At 37.1% G+C, this 19,053-nt stretch overlaps 1 protein-coding gene across 1 annotated transcript in view; it reads left to right on the plus strand.

Annotated features, from left to right (window-relative positions):
* Positions 1-268: 268 nt before the first annotated feature.
* The window catches only part of GPR50 (G protein-coupled receptor 50), a 72,014-nt gene continuing 53,229 nt past the window's right edge, over positions 269-19,053 (plus strand). The window contains exon 1 of the mRNA XM_072430975.1: positions 269-978. Within this exon, the coding sequence (XP_072287076.1) occupies positions 780-978 (199 nt within the window). The 5' untranslated portion in view covers positions 269-779. The remainder of the gene's footprint in view (positions 979-19,053) is intronic.

The following is a 19,053-nucleotide window of genomic DNA, read 5'->3' on the forward strand; positions in this document are numbered from 1 at the left end:
AAAGACAGAAAAGCCTTGAGTGCTGACATTTCTCTCCTGCTGGTAATGGGGTGCCCAGGGGGCTGTACTCCTGAATACACACAGATGCCTGGCTGGTTGATGTAGAATGCCCCATAGCTGTATTGTAAGACATCAGAGGGTTTGATTTATGCCAGATCACCAGCTGTTAGAAAAGGTAAGAACATGTAAGATTTGTCTTTGTACCCCCTGCACTGGACTGGAAGCTGTGCTGGAGAACAGACTTGTCATGGCATTGCATTTGTGATCAGCAATAGAAGCTTTGGCTGCTGGTGCCAGTTCTTCTATGCCTGCACACACTCCATCAGCAGAAACAAAGGGGGGATATGTAGTTCAGCAGCAGAGCCTCAGGACTTTCACTACTAGAAGCACAGCTGTCAGATCTTGAAAAGCACAGACATGCTGCTGGATGGAGGCACAGCATGACCAATAGCAATCACAGCAGCACACAGTGAATGGCAGAGATCTTTGCCTTGTTCTGCATGTAGCAGAGTGAATGGGGAGTGTGAAGTCCTGATTGGCAATGCATTGGTTAAAACAAGGCTGGGTGCATTACCTACCCATCACTGCCTCCTGCTCTTCTTCTCATCAAGATGCTGCCTTTTTGTGGGTGGCACATTGGCACCAAGGAACTGTATTCTGCCAACAAAAGAGGTCTATCTGTAACTCCTCAAAAGACCTGCCCACTCCTTGATGAAGAACACAGCACCCCATGAAGAGCCCCACTTCAGTCCTGAGAGCCCCCTTTGCATTGCACAGAGATGATGGAGGTGAACAGGACTTGTCTTGACTGCTGGACCCTTGGAGCAGCTGGCACAGACCAAGACAGGGAGGATCACCCTTCTCCTGGGCTAACCACTGCTCTGGCAGCAGTGCTTATCTTCACCATCGTTGTGGACATCCTGGGCAATGTATTGGTTATTCTATCAGTCCTCAGAAACAAAAAGCTCCAAAATGCTGGTGGGTACCAAACATGATAAGATGTGCTAGTTGGTGGCTTAGCCAGTCTACACAGATCCAGCTGAATCTAGAAGTCTTTGGTAACTTTAATGGGTGTTTGAATTTACACACATTGCTGTATGTGGATAGAAAATTTAGGTAAGTCACCTAATTGCTGATGCTGATAATCAGGACTGAACAAACTTTAAAATAATTGTTCTGAATGAGTATGTCCTGTAAGGTCAGGGATTGAAAGGGATATTAGATGTTACACATATTGGAAAGTTTTCCTATCTTGATTATATTAGAGAGATATGTAGAGCTGAATCAGATTGGAAGGGTTAATCATCTAAAAGGGTCTCCTTAAAATTTAATATTAATTCTGAGCTTTGCAAAAATTCCTACATTTTTTTTCTGTAGTTACCAATAGATGTATATCAGTTGTAATGGAATGATTGAGAATTGACTACTGTTATTATTATTAGAAAGTTTTGATATCCTAATTATAATAAGAAAAAACAGATCTGGAATCAGCCATCAACTAGAATGTGTATGAGCACCTTCCCTCATTTACATATAAGATTTTAAATTAGTTTATAGCATGATTACATCTCCTATGGATAATAATCTAGACAGTAGCTTTATTTATTTTTACATTTGTTGCAGAAAAAAAGGATATTAAAATATGAGCTTATCACCAGTGATCGGAAATCTTCCTAGTGGATGTGGAAATGTGCTTCTACATTATGAATTGCTACTTGTCCTCAGATTACCGCTATCATTACTGGACTGGGTAACTTAAAGGGGCAGTGCGTGTGATTTGCTGGTGTGCAAATGGGGGATTCTGGGTTACAATCTAATTGGACATGACTTTGTCAGGGTTTACATGTTTTGTAATCAATTACAATTAATCAACCCCAATATTTAGTGTGTAGAGTGATTCTATTTCCAATATGCTGAAATGAGAATGGCTTAGAATATGCAAAATAACACATTTTCAAGGTACAGATAAAATCTTCTACAGTATTGTATTTTAGATAAAGCTATAATTATAAAAGTGATATTTGTTCTATATTCATAGACGTGTTCTGGACAGATTACCCTGGAGCCTAGAGGCTTGACAACTTGCAATGTCGGTTGTATGGCTAGATCTAATACTTAGTGACATGTTTGTATATTTCAGGTGTGTAGAGTAATGTGCTACCTCTGAGTCACACAGCTTAACACATGGCTTCACCCGTGTGAACTGACAAACAACAATCTGACTGATTTAGGTAGGAGGAATTTACTCTTGCGCAAATCAGTTTTGGAGCTCAAGGTCATGGGAGATAGAAGGTGAAGTGTTAGACCATCAAAAGTGACTACTGCCATAATAAAGACTATTAAAGCATCTCTTTGTGTCACACCACTGATTTATTCACAGTGATCTTTTATTCTTTAAGATTTTTGTCTCTTCTAGATGTAGCTGGGTTTTAGCAGAATTTGGTGTCAGTGACAGGTTCACCAATAATAAATGCTCCTAATTTACTACTGTGGGCAAAGATACTATATTTCATTCTATTGTAGCCAATAAATCTAGCAATTAAATGGCTAGCTGAAGAATGCTGGTCCTTAAGTTATGTACACATTCTAGATTTACAGAGCTCATTTGTTATCCTGTAACTGGAAACAATCATGAAAGATCATTTACAGCTAAAGAAATCTGATGTGTATAGGGAGTAAGACATACTTGATGGGTAATTAAATTAGAATTCTGATATTGTGATTACCATTCTGGGTATGCTTGCCATCGTTGGATTAAGCCAATGACTATAAAAAAAGATTCTATTTTTATACATCTACGTTTATTTTTTTTTTATTGGTTCTATTTTTTATGAGGGCAAAGCATGTGTCATGGCAACAAACAAATGAGAGATCCTAATGCAGAGCTAAGAAGAAAGTCAGAGGTAACATGAAGTCTGATTGTTGGTCAGTTAACTGCTTTACCCCACATACTGACTGATTTCATGATCTATTGTGTGTCAATATTTATGATTATTTATTCACATGAAAATCACAAATTTTTGGAATACCCAGTTTTTTCACATGATTGGATAATGCTTCAATAAACCCAACAACCACTTGTTCGGGAACCCTTTAAATAACTCACAGGTCTTAGGGAACCCCTGCTATAATGACTATATTTACAGCTGACAGTACATTGGTTTGGTTAGGTTAGGAAGAATGTCTCTTACGTTGTTCATCAGTTGAAAGCATGTCATTATTACAGATAAACAAAAAGATCATTGGTGTCAACAAAACTGGCCCGAGAGGCACACATTGATTATGGCTCAAAAGACCCCTAGCAACCTCTGGAGAAACCTTGGTTGAGAAACACTGGTCTACAGCTCAACAATTTACAGGAAGCGTTTTACATTTTTTAATAACTGCCAATTTGCTTTAGGTAGTATTTTCAAAACTATTACCAAATATTTGGAGTTTAGAAAGATTTGCATATATGGAGTACTAACACCTGGAACACATAATCCATTTGTTGCTAGATAGGTCCATTGTGCACATTGGAAATTTTGAGCAGATATCTAGTTGTCCTTCAATGCCAAAGCATAGATAAGCACATTAGCCCTGATTTATTAAAACGCTCCAAGACTTGGGAATATAGACTAATATGGGTTAAACTGGGTGATCCAACAAATCTGTAATACATTTGTTAAAATGATTTTCTAGTTGGCAAATTTTGGCAAATCCTGGACCAACCCATTCCAGTTTTACTGAAACACCCAGGCTATTCCGTGATAGACTATCTTCTTCAGCCTTTAATAAATCAGGCCCATTGACTTAATTTATGTCCAGTAACATGAATTGAAGCAAATTTGTGTTCATTCCACACATTCTATCATTCACGGAAAGGATGTGTTTTCTACAAATTCACCTGCACTTGATTAAATGTTTGAAGTGGACGCAGATGCACATGTTCATCCATACGTTGAGAAAAAGATCTAAATTGTTTATTATCCAAGTACCACCTGCTATTCATATGTATATTTTGTATCATACATGGGATATTTAGTACAAGTACATATGTTATCGTTGAGAATCCAAAACAGGCTTTGTAAGTACTGTGATGTAAAACCTGCATGTAGAAGTTCATGGATTAGGTGGTCAGAGTAGAAGAGTAGTTGGAAGGGATGTTGGAAGTATCCTGTAGTCCTGCTATAAAAAGCATCATATGTATCACTATAAAAGTTTGGATTATAATGGAGTAAGAAGAGGTTATAGAAACATTTTATGGAGAAAAGCTAAAAATATTACCAATTAATATAATAAAACACATTCATGTATATGACACATTTTTACAATGTAATTCTTTGTTGGTGTAGTTTTACTGCAGGGATACAGTTCCATTAGGATTCATTTATAGAAATTTGGAAACTTGCCCATATTTTTATGTATGGTTTATCCCATTATTTTTGTTCTTAGCATTAGTATTTCACAGTGGTTATGTGTTCATGCTATTTACTCAATTAAATCAACCTTATTTATTTTATGAACATCAATGAATTGTTTTACTGCAAGATAAATACTCTAGAGATGTTATAATTTAATAGGAGAGTTATTTTGCTATTTTCTCAGTGCCAATACATCTGTTTATAAATTTCTTTGTTTTCTTTATCTGTGGTTGGACAGTGCACTGAATATTTTGTTTAAATGAATAAATTGTGGAGACATTCAAGCTATTTATATCAAAGCCCTGGGAAGAGTAATGATGATGTTTATAGTTTTTGCATTACAGGATAAAACTACACACAGGTCCGAAGTGTTAGAATTGGTTTGATATTTTTGCGTTTTCTTTTTTCTGTTTTTTTGTGAATTGGTTGTTAGAATACAATACATCTTTTACAATATTGGTAGTCCATGGTATACTTCCAACTGCAATAGGGAATACGTCAGTGTCTTATGATCAATTTATTGTAAATGTTTTGAGTTTTATAAAATAATTAGAATGATTTATTTATACAAAGGATCTCTGTAAGTATTTTCTTTTTTTAAAAAAAAATAAAGTTGCACAGGTAAAAGTGTAGGTATGGACTGGGCCCCCTCTGACGAACTTCTGCAAATTTATATAAATGGTGTGTTTACCATAAATAGGCTCCCTAGTGTGCTGCAGTAACTTGTGAGTTACTACCTGCTTTATTGCATTCCACTGCAATGCAAGCTACTATTTATGTGTATTACCATATATTGTAAATGGCACCACAGTACCTACAAGCAATGCACCTCTACTATAGCTCAGGTGTCCCCAACCCCCAGGCCGTCTGATAGCTGGGCCGCAAGAGCAGGGAGACCAGTGGTCCTTAACCTGTAGTCTGCGGACCCTGTTTGAGGGGCGCACCGGCCAGAGCCGGTGACCATGTCCCCCGTATGTATCACAGGTTTAGGGCAGTGGGCAGGTTGTGTCTCCGGAGCTTGCAATGGGAGAGTGGGCCGGTTCTGGCATGCTGATGTCACTCTGGGGTAAGTTTCTTTCCTTGAGTGACAAATGGCTCCCTGCGTCCGGAGTCCATAAGTTCAGTGGTCCGTAGGTCCGAAAAGGTTGGGGACCACTGCTATAGCACACCACATGGCACCATATAAATGTAGGGCTCTGCATCAAAAATAATACCGCATGCATATTTTTTATGTGTTGAGCTTTTTTTATAACTGCCTGTCAAGTAAATTCATTAGCTTTGATGTCTTTTGTGTCAATGACCAGGAACTAGTATGGAATATAGGTGATAGTATAGGACTGGTATAAAATAATGAATTCTGACACTGATGACATTCATTGTTAGTATGCATATATCTAGTCTTTGATTCAAAGCAGTGTTAATGCCAGACAAAGACCAGGCAAAAGCATTTATTTTCCTAGGTGGAGGCCAACACAGTAAAACTCAACTCTAAATTCTTTTTTTGCTACCTTCTTGCCCCATCCATACATTTTGAGACTTCAGATTGTTGCATGTATTATTGCATTTATTATTGTGTGTGTTTACTGCCATAAGAATGCTAGATGTTGGACAGTAAGGGTCTAAACGGGACAGTTATAACTAGAGGGGTTATTGCCACCAGAATAGCAAGGTAATCCTTGTGGGCTAGTGACAAGCTAACCTGAGGACAGAAAGTATTTATGCAGTCATTACATAGCGACCCACCGCATACACTTTAAAAGCTCTTTACAAACATTGACAGTATGCCTTTGGAATATATATCTGTTGTGATTCGTACAGTGGTTTGGACATATTGATTTGAGTGGACTTGATTTATAAACTAATGGACTTTACCAGTATACATTAGCTGTCTTGGAGGTGTAATAATATATAACTCTATAAATTATAAATGATGTTTTTATGTTAGAATGCATACTTTTATTAGGTTCTATTTCTGTAGGAAATTGTATTTGATATTTTATTACATGATACGTCCGATGTACGTTGTTAGGAGTTCTTGTTATTGTTATTAGATTCCCACTAAATAGGTTAGGTGTAGTATCACGAGTATAACAAGAACCTGTTGTTGTGATGGGAACATAATTTATAGTCTTGCAGTTACTGCTAAGTAAATTACTTTCCGTGGATGACCTCTATTGCTCTAGATAGAGCTCAACTAAACCACTACAGTAAGCTATTTTATTTTAAAGATTTAGCTTAAAATTGAGGGTTGTTACTTTAGTTTCAGTATAATTTAGGTGACCTTGAAAGCTTGCGGCAAGTCAAACTCAAGGCAAACAACTGAATACATGGTTGGAATTCTTATATGTTTACAGTTTAGGGTTTCATAATCTTGGCCAGCTATGTAGCACTCCTCTAGTTTAGTGAGGTCCCTTTAGGTTTTAAGGGATAATTTAAGTAATTTAACCATCACACGCTGAGGAAAGGGAGTCCTAATTCTCAGGGAGTGGTGGTTGGCTACCTTGTTACAGAGAAGGCACCTGTCTATAGCAGCCAAAAACTGCCAGTGAAGAAGCAAAGAAGAAGAATGTGGTAAAAAAAATAATAAAACATACAATACTGCTGGGAAGTATTGGCAGTTTGGTAGACATAGTTTTATCGCTTTCTCAAGCTTGTGCCCTAATTGGACGCATAAACAAGAACTGAGCTCTGCAATAGTGTGAGATGTTTTATGCCATCTTGTTTTCCTTCATAGGACCTAATTTATTAAAGCTTTCAAGGCTGGAGAAGATACACTTTCATCAGCGAACCTGGGTGATCCAGCAAACCAGGAATGGATCTGGTACAGGACTGAAAACATTTGTTAACAAATAGCAAATTACTTTTAGGAAATGTATTCCAGGTTTGCTAGATCACCCAAGTTCACTGATGAAAGTATATCTTCTCTAGCCTTTGGAGAGCTTTAATAAATCAGGCCCATAGAGTTAGAGAACCTGTACAAGGACAGAGGATTACAGAACATCATTGCAATTATTGCAGTGTACTGTTGTATAGGAGGCATCTGTGATGTGGGGCTTGTGGGATGTGTTCTGTTTTAGAATTGTGCTTTGTCTTATTTGTTGTAAATTTCCAGCCTTTTTTTGTTTTTTGCATAACTGGGATTGCACTGCATCCTGAAGTGTTTTGTAACACGCTGTAATATTAGTGTGCTCTATATGTATTGTCTCTTTCTTATAGTCACAATTTTTTTTCCTGATGTAGCAATATACAGATGTGTTGGTACTGTTGTTGACTAAAATATAAAATGTAAAATGGAATATAAAAATAAAAAATGTTATAAAAACAAAAACTTCAATGTAATTATTAATAAAGATGTATTCAGCATATATTTATTTATACTAATGAAAAACTCTGGGTAAGATCTGGGATCATTTTAATGACTTAACTTTTTTTCTTTAATTTGTATTCAAAAGTCTTTACCAGTTTAAAGTCCTTAATTAACCTTTCCTCTTGCAAATTAGAGATTAGAGACTGGGATAAGAAAACCTCAGTCATCTGACACCCACGGGCAATGGCCGATTCCAGATAAGTGTAGTTTCCAGATAACTGAGGTTTCATTTTCTCAGCCATTTAGCACTTGACTTGAATGGGGAGACTTGTCTTCATTCACCTCTAGTGCTGAATGGCTGAGAAAAGGGAAACCCTGATGACACTTGAGCCGTCGTCAGGGTTTCCCTTTCCTTAGCCAATCACAGAGCGGAGCAATCAGCAGAGCTCTGCTATGCTGACACCTCTGCTTTCATGATTGCTCCCGCAGACCTAGCGAAGCTGTGGCACATAGGGTTTTGCACAATATGACATAAACCTACAGAGTACAGAACTTTATTAGATACACCAGCTTGTTAGCACAAACAGAAAATCAAGTGGTTGCAACACATATTAAATGTAAATATTACAGGCATAGAAAAGATAGTTTACCAATAAAATTGGAAAAGTTTAGAATAATGCATTTTGTTCTGATCTGACATCAGCACAGTGTAATCTGAATGCTTAGTATGGGATTTAAGAATGAGAACTTGCTTGCAGCATCTGAGAAACTGCAGGAAAGGGAAAGATTTTTTTTTTTTTTTTTAAATTGTATTTTTATTGAAAATTTTTAAAATAGGGTACAGAAGGGAAAAATCGAGTGCACAAGAGGGAAATAACAATCATAAGCCATAACAATACACAGCTAAGTTGCAAAGATATAGTAAACATTTTCCAAATATATCCCATAACGTAGATATATTAAGAGATAGAGGGGGAGGAGCAAAGAAAGGGTATTGTGACATTAGCAAACAAGAGAAGAAATCAGTGGGTCAACCGGACAAATTAGCATAATAATGATCCCAGGCTTCCTAAACCATTTCAAACTTGTCCACTGTATTTCTAATAAGCGCCGTAAGGTATTCCATTAGGCGGATTTCTTGGATCCGCGCATGAAGATCTTCCATGGAAGGAGGCATAGTCGCCTTCCATCTGGAGGGGATTAGTGTTCGGGCTGCAACTAGAATATGAGATGCTAGTTTGCGAGACACAGTTGGCAATGCTGGAAAGGGCTGACCTAGAAGTTGGGAGATGGGGTCTAGAGGGACGGGTTGCTGGACCACAATCGATAATAAATCATTAACCCGTGACCAATACATCTGGATAAGGGGGCAGAACCAAAATATGTGTTCTATCGTGCCTCTATCTTTTCCGCATCTCCAGCACATGGGGTCCACTTTAGGAAACAGCTGGCATAAAACCGCCGGCGTGTGGTACCACCTGAGCAAAATTTTATACAGGTTTTTCTTATATAAAGTGCAGATAGAACTTTTGTGTGCTGCTTCCCAGATATCAATCCAGTCTTCTGGGTATAAGGACCGACCTAGAACCTCCTCCCATTTGAGCATATAGCCAAATTTATTTGAGTTCCCCTGTGTGGAAGCGTGAAGGAGGCGGTAAATAGCAGAAATCATTCCTTTGGTATGGGGGCCTTCCATGCATAATCTTTCAAAGGCAGTAAGGACCTGAAAGGTGGCTGTGGGTTGGAGTGACAAGATGTAATGCCTAATTTGAAGGTAGGCGTAAAATGAGGTGCGGGGCATGTCCACCCTGTCACCTAGCTCGGAAAAAGAGAGCAACCTCCGCTCAACTGGGTGCAAAATATGTCTAATTTGGTATAGACCTCTGTCCCTCCAAGGACCAGACATTGAGCTAAACAGACTATCAGGAATTTGTGGGTTAAGGATTATAGAGGTTAACCTCCAGGCAGAGGATGCTAGGCCAAATTTGTCCTTGCAGGTCCTCTATATATTCCTTGTGAATACCATGGGTGCCGTTAAGTCTGATTCCGTTAGTGGTAGGGAGGAGCTCCACAGCATAACATTGGGGTGTATAGGAGCTATCCACTCTCCCTCCAACTCCACACAAACACTAGGAGGAAGAGGGGACGTCCACTGTTGGAGGTGTCTCAGGTGGGTCGCCAAAAAATATTTATAAACATCCGGGGCTCCCAGACCTCCCCCTTCCCTAAGGGAAAGATTTTAAAGACTTTATTAACAAATATAAAAATCTCAAATGCTCAGATATCACTCCCCTAAATAGTGATGTGCAGGACAGGTCTAAAAGCATAACAAAATAGACCATGAAGTAATAATATTAGCTAATCAAAGGGAATTCCTAAACTCGCATGACCTTCACATCCCACCTGTGGCAAGGTGACAAACGTGGACTCTACCTAAATGTTGGTATACAATATACATCTATGGAATTCTCTATTCTTCTCCAATGGGATTCCTGTGAGATGTATAGAGAATTCAATATACTGTGATTTTGTGTGATTGACATTTTGGTGGACTGGGATATCTAAGAAATATCCTTTGAACACACCCTGTGGTCAACTCATTGTGGGAAAAGAAAAGTCCCACGATCAAAAAATCACTACATTTAACTTATATAGGGTTACTTAGGTCAGACTACCAATCCTTAAGGATAACAGCACCTGCCTTAATTTTCTTTGCATAAGCGGATATAGTGTGTTATTGGCTAATATTGTGTAGGTATGTAACTTAACCCATGCCTCTTTCTTGTAGATAAGGGAAGGAGAAACATGTTTTCCTGTAGGACTGTGCTCTCCCCTCTTGGCATAAGTGTGTACTTGGACATTTGTATATGGACATTTTCACTACACACAACTGGCTTTAGGAACTTTTAAACAAATCAGCTAATATTGGTAAGCCTCTTGTACCCTTTATTTTACTAATAGCCCAGGGTGCATATAGGCGAATTTGATGATCGTGCTAATAAAATCACATGCAGTTAATCCCCAGCTCACACAGATTTGGAGCATTTTGCTATAATTAATTTATTGTTACTACATGCAACACTTTATAACTCCCAATTTGCAAAGACAGACTACTAAATGCGGGGCAAGCATAGGAGGTCTAGCACAAACATTCCATGTTTGTGTGCTCTTGTAAAGTGTATGCCAGGGTGAAATATAAATTATATAAAGCACTTTTCTATATTACATAGACATTTCACATTTAAAGAACCTGCAAATACGAAAAAAAATGTTGATTTGCTAAACATTAATTCATCTTCCAAGTCCTGTTGTTGGCTAAGTGGTGTCAAGCCTGCCCAGTTCTTTACTCAGACTGCCCTATTTTCCCATTTCCAAATTTGATATAATTTTTTGCATATAAACTGATAAAACAAAGCACTTTTAATAAAATATTTGAAAAGACTAAAAGGGAGCAACCAGGTAATTTTAAATGTTAGGGTTTACATAAACCATAAAGCAGTCCTTTGATAAACCCATTGACCTTTTTTCCAAACAAATGCTTCTGATGACATTGGACCATTGGAGGTTGTTTCCTAGATTATTTCTTAGCACGGAAGGCTTTCAATGTCCTACAGATCTCATTATCAGAAACAATCGGATGTTTTTACTATTTATGTCCAGCAGCTATTATTGGTACAGTTGATAGTTTTGTTGCTTTCAGGCTTTGGCCTGTACCAGACCCTTACTGCTGTTCCCTCTGGCAGAAAAAGCATAAATGTTTTTATTTATACAATATTTTATTAAGCTTCTACAATGCTATGATTATATCATTTCATAAACAGCTACACATGTTTGAAAAGATTTTAGTGTAGTGCTTTACAACCTGAGGGTCTAGATAGTCTTATGATAAGAATTTGTTTTGAAAACAGCCAAAATAAAGGCAAAAGCGGTTTTGGGAAACAAGGAAAGTTTTATGTCATAAATTGGATAAACAAATGTTTTGTGTATTAAGAAACATAATAAAAAAAAGTCATCTGTTTTTTAGCAGGTCTTAAAATTAAGTAACTACAACCTCAGATCCACAACACATGACATAGTATGGTGACTTAGAGGTTAGCACTCTGGCACTCTCTCGGGCCAGGACACTATCTGCATGGAGTTTGCATGTTCTCCACGTGTTTGCGTGGGTTTCCTCAGGGTACTCCGGTTTCCTCGCACATTCCAAAAACATGCAGTTAGGTAATTGGCTCCCAAAAATTGACCATAGACTGTATTTAAGATATATGACTGAGGTAGGGACGTAAGAATGTAAGCCCCTCAGACCCTACAGGTCTCAGTATGGTAAATGCAATGCATGGTGCATGACAATGGAATTAAAAAAAGACAAAACAAGTATGACTTATTTAACACAACTATATTATATATATATATATATATATATATATATATATATATATATATATATATATTTACTCTATAAAAAATGGCACATGGCAGCATGGCTCAGGTTTGTAAAGTTAAATTTGAACAAACTACAAGCCTTCTGAAATAATGTTCCATAGGTATATAAGACCAAATTGGAGATGTTTTGGCAAAAAACAAACACCTCATAGTTACTGTCACACATGGTGGTGAAAGGGTGATGATTTGGGCTTGTTTTGTAGCCACAAGCCCTGGGCATATTATAATCATTGAGTTGACCTCCTCTGTATACTAAACTATTATAAAGTCACATGTTGGCCATTTGTGTGAGATCCAAAACTGGGTTATGCAACAGAACAATGATTACAAGCACACAAGCAAACCCACAACAAATTGGCTTGAAAACAATTAAGGTGTTGCAATGGCCCAGTCAAAATGACTGAGTGAATAAATATATGCCCACAAACCTCAACTTTCGTCACTGTCAGAGAGTGATAAAGTCATAAAGAAAATAGTTACTTCAAATTATTGCTGCTAAAGATGGTTCCACAAGTGCTTAGTTTTTTGTACATAGTTTTCCACGTGGCTTTCCTATTATGGCATGATGGAATCTCTTGCGTGTTGTTTTATACCTGAGGTTAGAGTTTTTCAATTTTAGAACCTGCTAAGGACAGTATTGTCCTGATACATAAAGCTTTATAATTGACTGTAGCAGAGACTTAATAAACACAATATATATTTACAATAAACCTTTCCGAAGAAAACTATGGGGCCACCTTTGCTGACCTTCTTTAAAAAATGTTAGTTGCCTATTTCCAATGTCTGTATAAATGTTCCAGTGGATATATTTATTTACAAAGAGCCCCAAATGACCTTTTATTGTGTACAAAATCTATTTAAAATGTTTGGTATTGGGTAGTTTAGTCATACCAGTATTGGCAGTCTTTCAGAAGTGAAAACTGAATATAGAATATTGGCTGTCTGAGTACAGCTTTCTATTATTATTATTATTATTATTATTATTATTAGGGGGGGGGCTTATTTCTCATTTTTACCTAAAAAGGGGGGGCTGTCTTATTTGATGGCCCTGCCTTATCATCGGGGAAACACGGTACTATGATGTGTTGTACTTTTTTTTTTGATGCCCAAAGTACTTGGTAGCCCTAGCTGCAGCCCTTTGTCTTTTAGGCAACTATCCTGTAAAATAATTTTATTATTTGTCCATGATTGCTGCTCCTACTTTCTGCTCAAGAATACTCAAATCCCATCTTTTCAAACTCGCCTACCTGTGTCTCCTAAAGCGCTCACTATTCACCCACTAAACCACATCCTCCTCCTAGTGTGTGCTGCTTCTCCCACCTCTTGGATTGTAAGCTCTTCTGCCCAGGGTTCTCTGCTCCACCTATGTCACTGTCAGTATCTGTCATTTGAAACCCCTATTTAATATACAGAACTGTGTAATGTGTTGTTGGTATATAAATACTGTTTATTATTAATAGTTATAATAATCATCATCATCATCATATGAATTTCATCTCTGTTAGCTCCAGTAGGGCAGATACTGGTCTTAGCCTTCGGCAATAAATTATCTGGGAAATTCATAGTACAGAATTCAAAATAATCAAGGATCCTAGCATCTAGGAAAAAAGTGGATGCACTCCTAATAAGAGTGAATCAGTTTATTCAAAGGCTAGAATAATCCTGTATCCTTTCCACTCTTGCATCATCCTAAATATTGGTGTGGTACATGCTAATACAGAAAACACATATTGAAATGCCACTCAATTCACAGCACCCATTCAAAGAACAAAGAGGGGAAGCAAAAAGGCTATAAAATAGAACACATATCTGTGACAATGGTGTTCTGACATTTTTGTAATGCTTAGATGATCCTGTTGCTTCTAGCTAAATTGTTTTACAAAATTCAACAACATTTTCTCTTTCAGACATTTATATCTCAATGCTTTCTTTAGAACAATAACCTAGGATAATTCCGAATGGTCTACCTAATTTTTGGTCTGTTAACTCATACTTTGGTTCCAAATTTTTTCAGTTTAAGGGGGAACTTTCTTGCCCTGCAGAACTCCTGGCACTAAGTCCCTGATACTGCTGCACTACAGTGATAAGTAAAGGAAGAACACCCAGAACAGAACACTGAAGAGGTAAGTTTTCCCTTCTGGCAACCCTTTTCGAGAACCCTTTGCAAGCCCTAAACCATATATCTGGCTGAAAACAGAAGAGAAGAAACTAGGCTTACCTGCATCTGGTTACTTTTGGATAGGAAGCTTTTAGGCAGGAATTCTGAAAAAATACTGACTCAACCATAATGGTGTGAAAATGTTGGCTCTGACCTAATCTAACCCAAAGCAACCCTCCCAAAATGCTCTTTTTACATAACAACTTAACCCTTGACCTGTTTTGGCTAACATTTTTCTCAACTAAGTTCATCTGTAAGCAGTGCTATTAATCTAAAAATACATATTTGACAGTCAAAAAAATATTGAGGTGCCTCCATTATTTGTCAGAAAATAGATGACCTTAAAAAACCTTTTTAACTGGTACTATCAAGAAGAGCATAGCTTTAGTTCTTGAAGTTCTCAGTTTGCATTATACAACTATGGTGTAAAGACAAAATTCACATTCACAGTAAAAAGATTTATAACCTAATTATAGCAGTCTTCTTGATAAAAGAGTTATTTTGTAAAGAGAAAGACATGTTCCTTTGTTCATTAGGTTGTAAGAATATAGAAGGTGCTGTTTTATTTTTAGTTTTAGACAGATAAAGAGAGAAAAAATTTGTACAGTGCCTATTAGTGCATGCTTTGATCTTAATACCCAGTTGTAATTTCCTTTAAAATAAAATAGATTTATTATAGGTGCAGTAACACTCAACTATTTAAATGCCTTACTTAATTGTCTTTGATTCAGTTTCTTCAGTGGCAGAAAGTATTTACTTGGGTACTTGGGCAACGGTCTAAAAAAAAGATATATATATATATATATATATATATATATATATATATATACACAAGGGGGTGCTGAGAAGTTCCTGGCTTTGCTTAGAAAGAAGAGAGCCAGAGTTATGAAAGAACACATTTATTCAACATATTCCCCCCTGGGACTGATGCACTTGGTACAGCGTAGTTGCAGCTTTTCTAGACATCTCTCAGCAGCATCTTTGACGTCAGAAATGTCCTCAAAATGTTGCCCCTTCAGATGATTCTTTAAATTCAGGAACAGATAATAGTTCAAGGGGGCCAAGTGAGGTGGGTAGGGGGGATGGTGGACCAATTGGAAACTCAGGGTGGTCAATTTGGCAGCCACAACGTTGGATGTGTGCGCAGGTGCATTGTCATGCAAAAAAAGTATCCCTTTGGTCAACTTTCCACAGTGTTTCATCCTAATTGCCTCTTTCAGTTGGTCCAGGAGGTTACCATAATACTGTCCGATGATACTAGAGCCCTGAGGAAGGTAGTCCACCAACAGAATACCGTCTTTGTCCCAGAAAAAGGACGCCATTAATTTTTTGGATGATTTCTGGGTTCGGAACTACTTCGGCCACGGGAACCTGTTGTGGCGCCATTGTTTTGACTGTTCCTTGGTTTCAGGATCATAGATGTGGAGCCAGGTTCCATCCTCAGGTATTACCTTAGTCCAAAAGTCCTGTGCAGCTTTAAAATGGGCCAAAACGGCTTTGGATGCTTGAACTCGTTCCTTCTTCTGATCACTGTTCAAACATTTCGGCACCCACTTCGCTGAAAGCTTGCACATGTCTAGGATAGTGGTGATAACAAACCCAACACGCTCCCGTGTGATGTCAAGTATCTGGGCTATCTTTTTTGCAGATATTTGCCGGTCCTCAATAATCAGCTCATGGACAGCATCATAGGTTGCCGGGTCAATTGAGGTTGGGGGGCGCCCACTGCGGGGCTCAACGGTGAAATGCCCAGTCTTGAAACAAGATATCCAGGTTTAGACAGTGTTGTAGGAAGAACACTTCTCCCCCATTGTTTGTGACGTCTCAGTGTGAATGTCCTTTGCTGACTTTCCCTGGAGAAACAAAAACTTCATGATGGCTCGTGACTCCAACGACTTGAAACTTGCTTGTACCTCTGCCATCACAGCTTCTCACTAAAAGAAATAACAGTTTTAGGAATCGCAAAGACCTGATGTTTGCACAGTTACATACTAAGATATTAGGCTGTCATATGCCCCCACACTCATTTTTCTATTTCATCTGGAAGGGGGCAAAGGCAGAAACTTCTCAGCACCCCCTCGTATATATATATATATATATATATATATATATATATATATATATATATATATATATATATATACATACATACACACACACATATATATATATATATATATATATATATATATACATACATACACACACACCCTTTTGATCGTTTCCAGTGACAGATAAATGAACGAGCACTCTACACACAGCCATATTCTGTTCTATTTACAGGGAGGGGGAAGGATGAGCAAGAGGCACCCCATTGTGCACCCTAGGAGTGTACATCGGCTGATCCTGATTGGTTGGTAATGTGGAAGAACAGCTGTATACATGTCAGATTTTTAATCAATAATTATCTGTGTACACATAGCCTAAATCCCCAGATTGCAAAAGAAATAGTCTGCTGCTACATGAAAATATAATAGCTGTGACTACAAATGCATCTAATGATATTGTCCCACTGAATACGAATATGTTCCTGCAAACCAACTATACCCTTGATATAAAAAAGATGTATTTCCATTTAACATTTCTAATATGTGAGTTTAAAACAAAATGATAAAATGCCTTTAGTGATTTCGATTTGCAGAACAGCAACAGACCATAAGATCTCTGAAAACAGCTTTTTATTAGTTAATTTATTTCATATGATCTTCACAGCATGTAGCATGTTAGATAACTGTCACTTTAAGTATAAGCTATCAGAGATAAAACCATACTTCTAGTACAGTGAAAAGATACTTCTCATTCATTTGTGAGGATACTTAATTAAAGATTCAGAAATATTTCATAATAATTTGTTATATGCAATTAACCAGTTACTCGTTTTTGAAACAAAAAAATGAATCTTACAAGAATAAGAAGTAGGTAGTAAAGCAGTTTGGCAGGCTTTTATTAATCCCATGTTTTAATCAATATGATTTAAACCTCACACTTTCTGACATTTAACAAGTCTTTAGCTACTTTCAATCCGTAACAAGATGTGGTTCAGAAAAAGAATAATAATTCTCTTAATATGGCTTTAAGTCTGTTCTGTTAAGAACTCTAATTTAAATGAGATCGTCTTGTTTAATATTTTAAAGTTAACCAAATTTTATTGAATTGTCAGGACACATTTTCATCAAATCACACTATCATGACTATTGTGAGCATAGCTCATTTTTTATGTTAATTTTTCTGCACCTGACTTTCCTTATATGGCCCCAGACCTAGATCAACATCACATGGTCTGTGTGTAAAAACTAAATAGTCTATAAAATATTGAATCTAACTTAAAACTAAAAGAAGTCACAATTTTTTAACAATGGTTTGCTGATGTTTCCATTATGTCTAGGAAACAAGGGATACAAGTTAGAAAAAAAAAAGATTTAGAGGAAGGAGAAAAAAAAGAAGGAATAATAATTAAATAAAGAACAGGTAAAAGTCACTACCCTCAGAGTAAAAACAAATGATCAGATGATAAACAAGTATTACAAGAATTACCTTCAGCAATATCTCACATCAAATATTCTGCAGATGTCATATGAACACAGTAAAACCAGGTATTTTAAACTGTTCTGATCTCCCATCTCAAGTAGAAATCAGATCCTCCATAATCATTATTATTTCAGTGCCGATGTTGTATTGTTGGTGGTAATGATTGCTTCCAAAAAGAAGGAATACATGCCTTGGTTGCATTGAGTAGATGATGTGATGGGGAATTCTGATATCTTTTCTTGAATAGAGAGAAGACAGGTAGGAAGACTAACCTATTTTATTACAAATAGAAATATCAGTGAGTTTAAATGTAATAACTGCCACCTGCAATGAGAAGGAGGATAAAGCGGGACAGTCTCAAAATATGTGAACCAAGCTACTGTGAATACTTTGACATCTGCAACAGGTATCATCTACGTTTGGATATATATTTGTGCTACGACTGTAGGTACTTCATACCTGCATGAGAAGCTTAAAATTCGACTCTTGATATCTGGTATTGATGGCAGACTTATGTGTAGAAGGTGTTTTAAATGTTGGGAGTAAAAAGTCTGCTTAAAGTCACGTTTTCATTTATGTTTTTTTTTTTATGGGTAAAAAAAATAAAAGAATACAACATGGTAATACATTGGGCCTGATTTATTAAAGTTCCCTAAGGCTGGATAAGATACACTTTCATCAGTGAAGCTGGGGGATCCAGCAAACCTAGAATGGATTTCTTCAAAATCATTTGCTAGCAAGTGTTTTGAATCTTGGGCCAGATCCATTTCAGGTTTGCTGGATCACCCAGCTTCACTGATAAAAGTGTATACTCTCCAGCCTTGGAGAGCGTTCATAAATCAGGCCCAATATGTTAATACCCAAAAAGCAAACATGGACTGTTTATTACAAATGTGTGTATATAAATGCAGCATTAAAATGTGGAAAACCACCAATAAAGGCTCTTTAACGGTCACATTTCTTCACGTACCTAAAACCATGACTATAGCACTATTCTAGCTTACACATTCTGGCCCCCCTCTCTCTTTTTTAAATCATGAACTATCAGTAGGTGTAAAATACACCCAATAATAAAAGATATACTATACTAATTTATATCACCCTTCACTGGGTCTGAAGTCACTATCCTTCCAAGTAGATTCTTAGTGAATAGTGAACAGATGAAGTATTACAGAAAGATGCTACAGACAATTGCAATGGAATTTTTGCTGTTCTTT

Source organism: Pyxicephalus adspersus, chromosome Z (assembly GCF_032062135.1).
Source record: "Pyxicephalus adspersus chromosome Z, UCB_Pads_2.0, whole genome shotgun sequence".
Classification (NCBI taxonomy): Eukaryota; Metazoa; Chordata; class Amphibia; order Anura; family Pyxicephalidae; genus Pyxicephalus; species Pyxicephalus adspersus.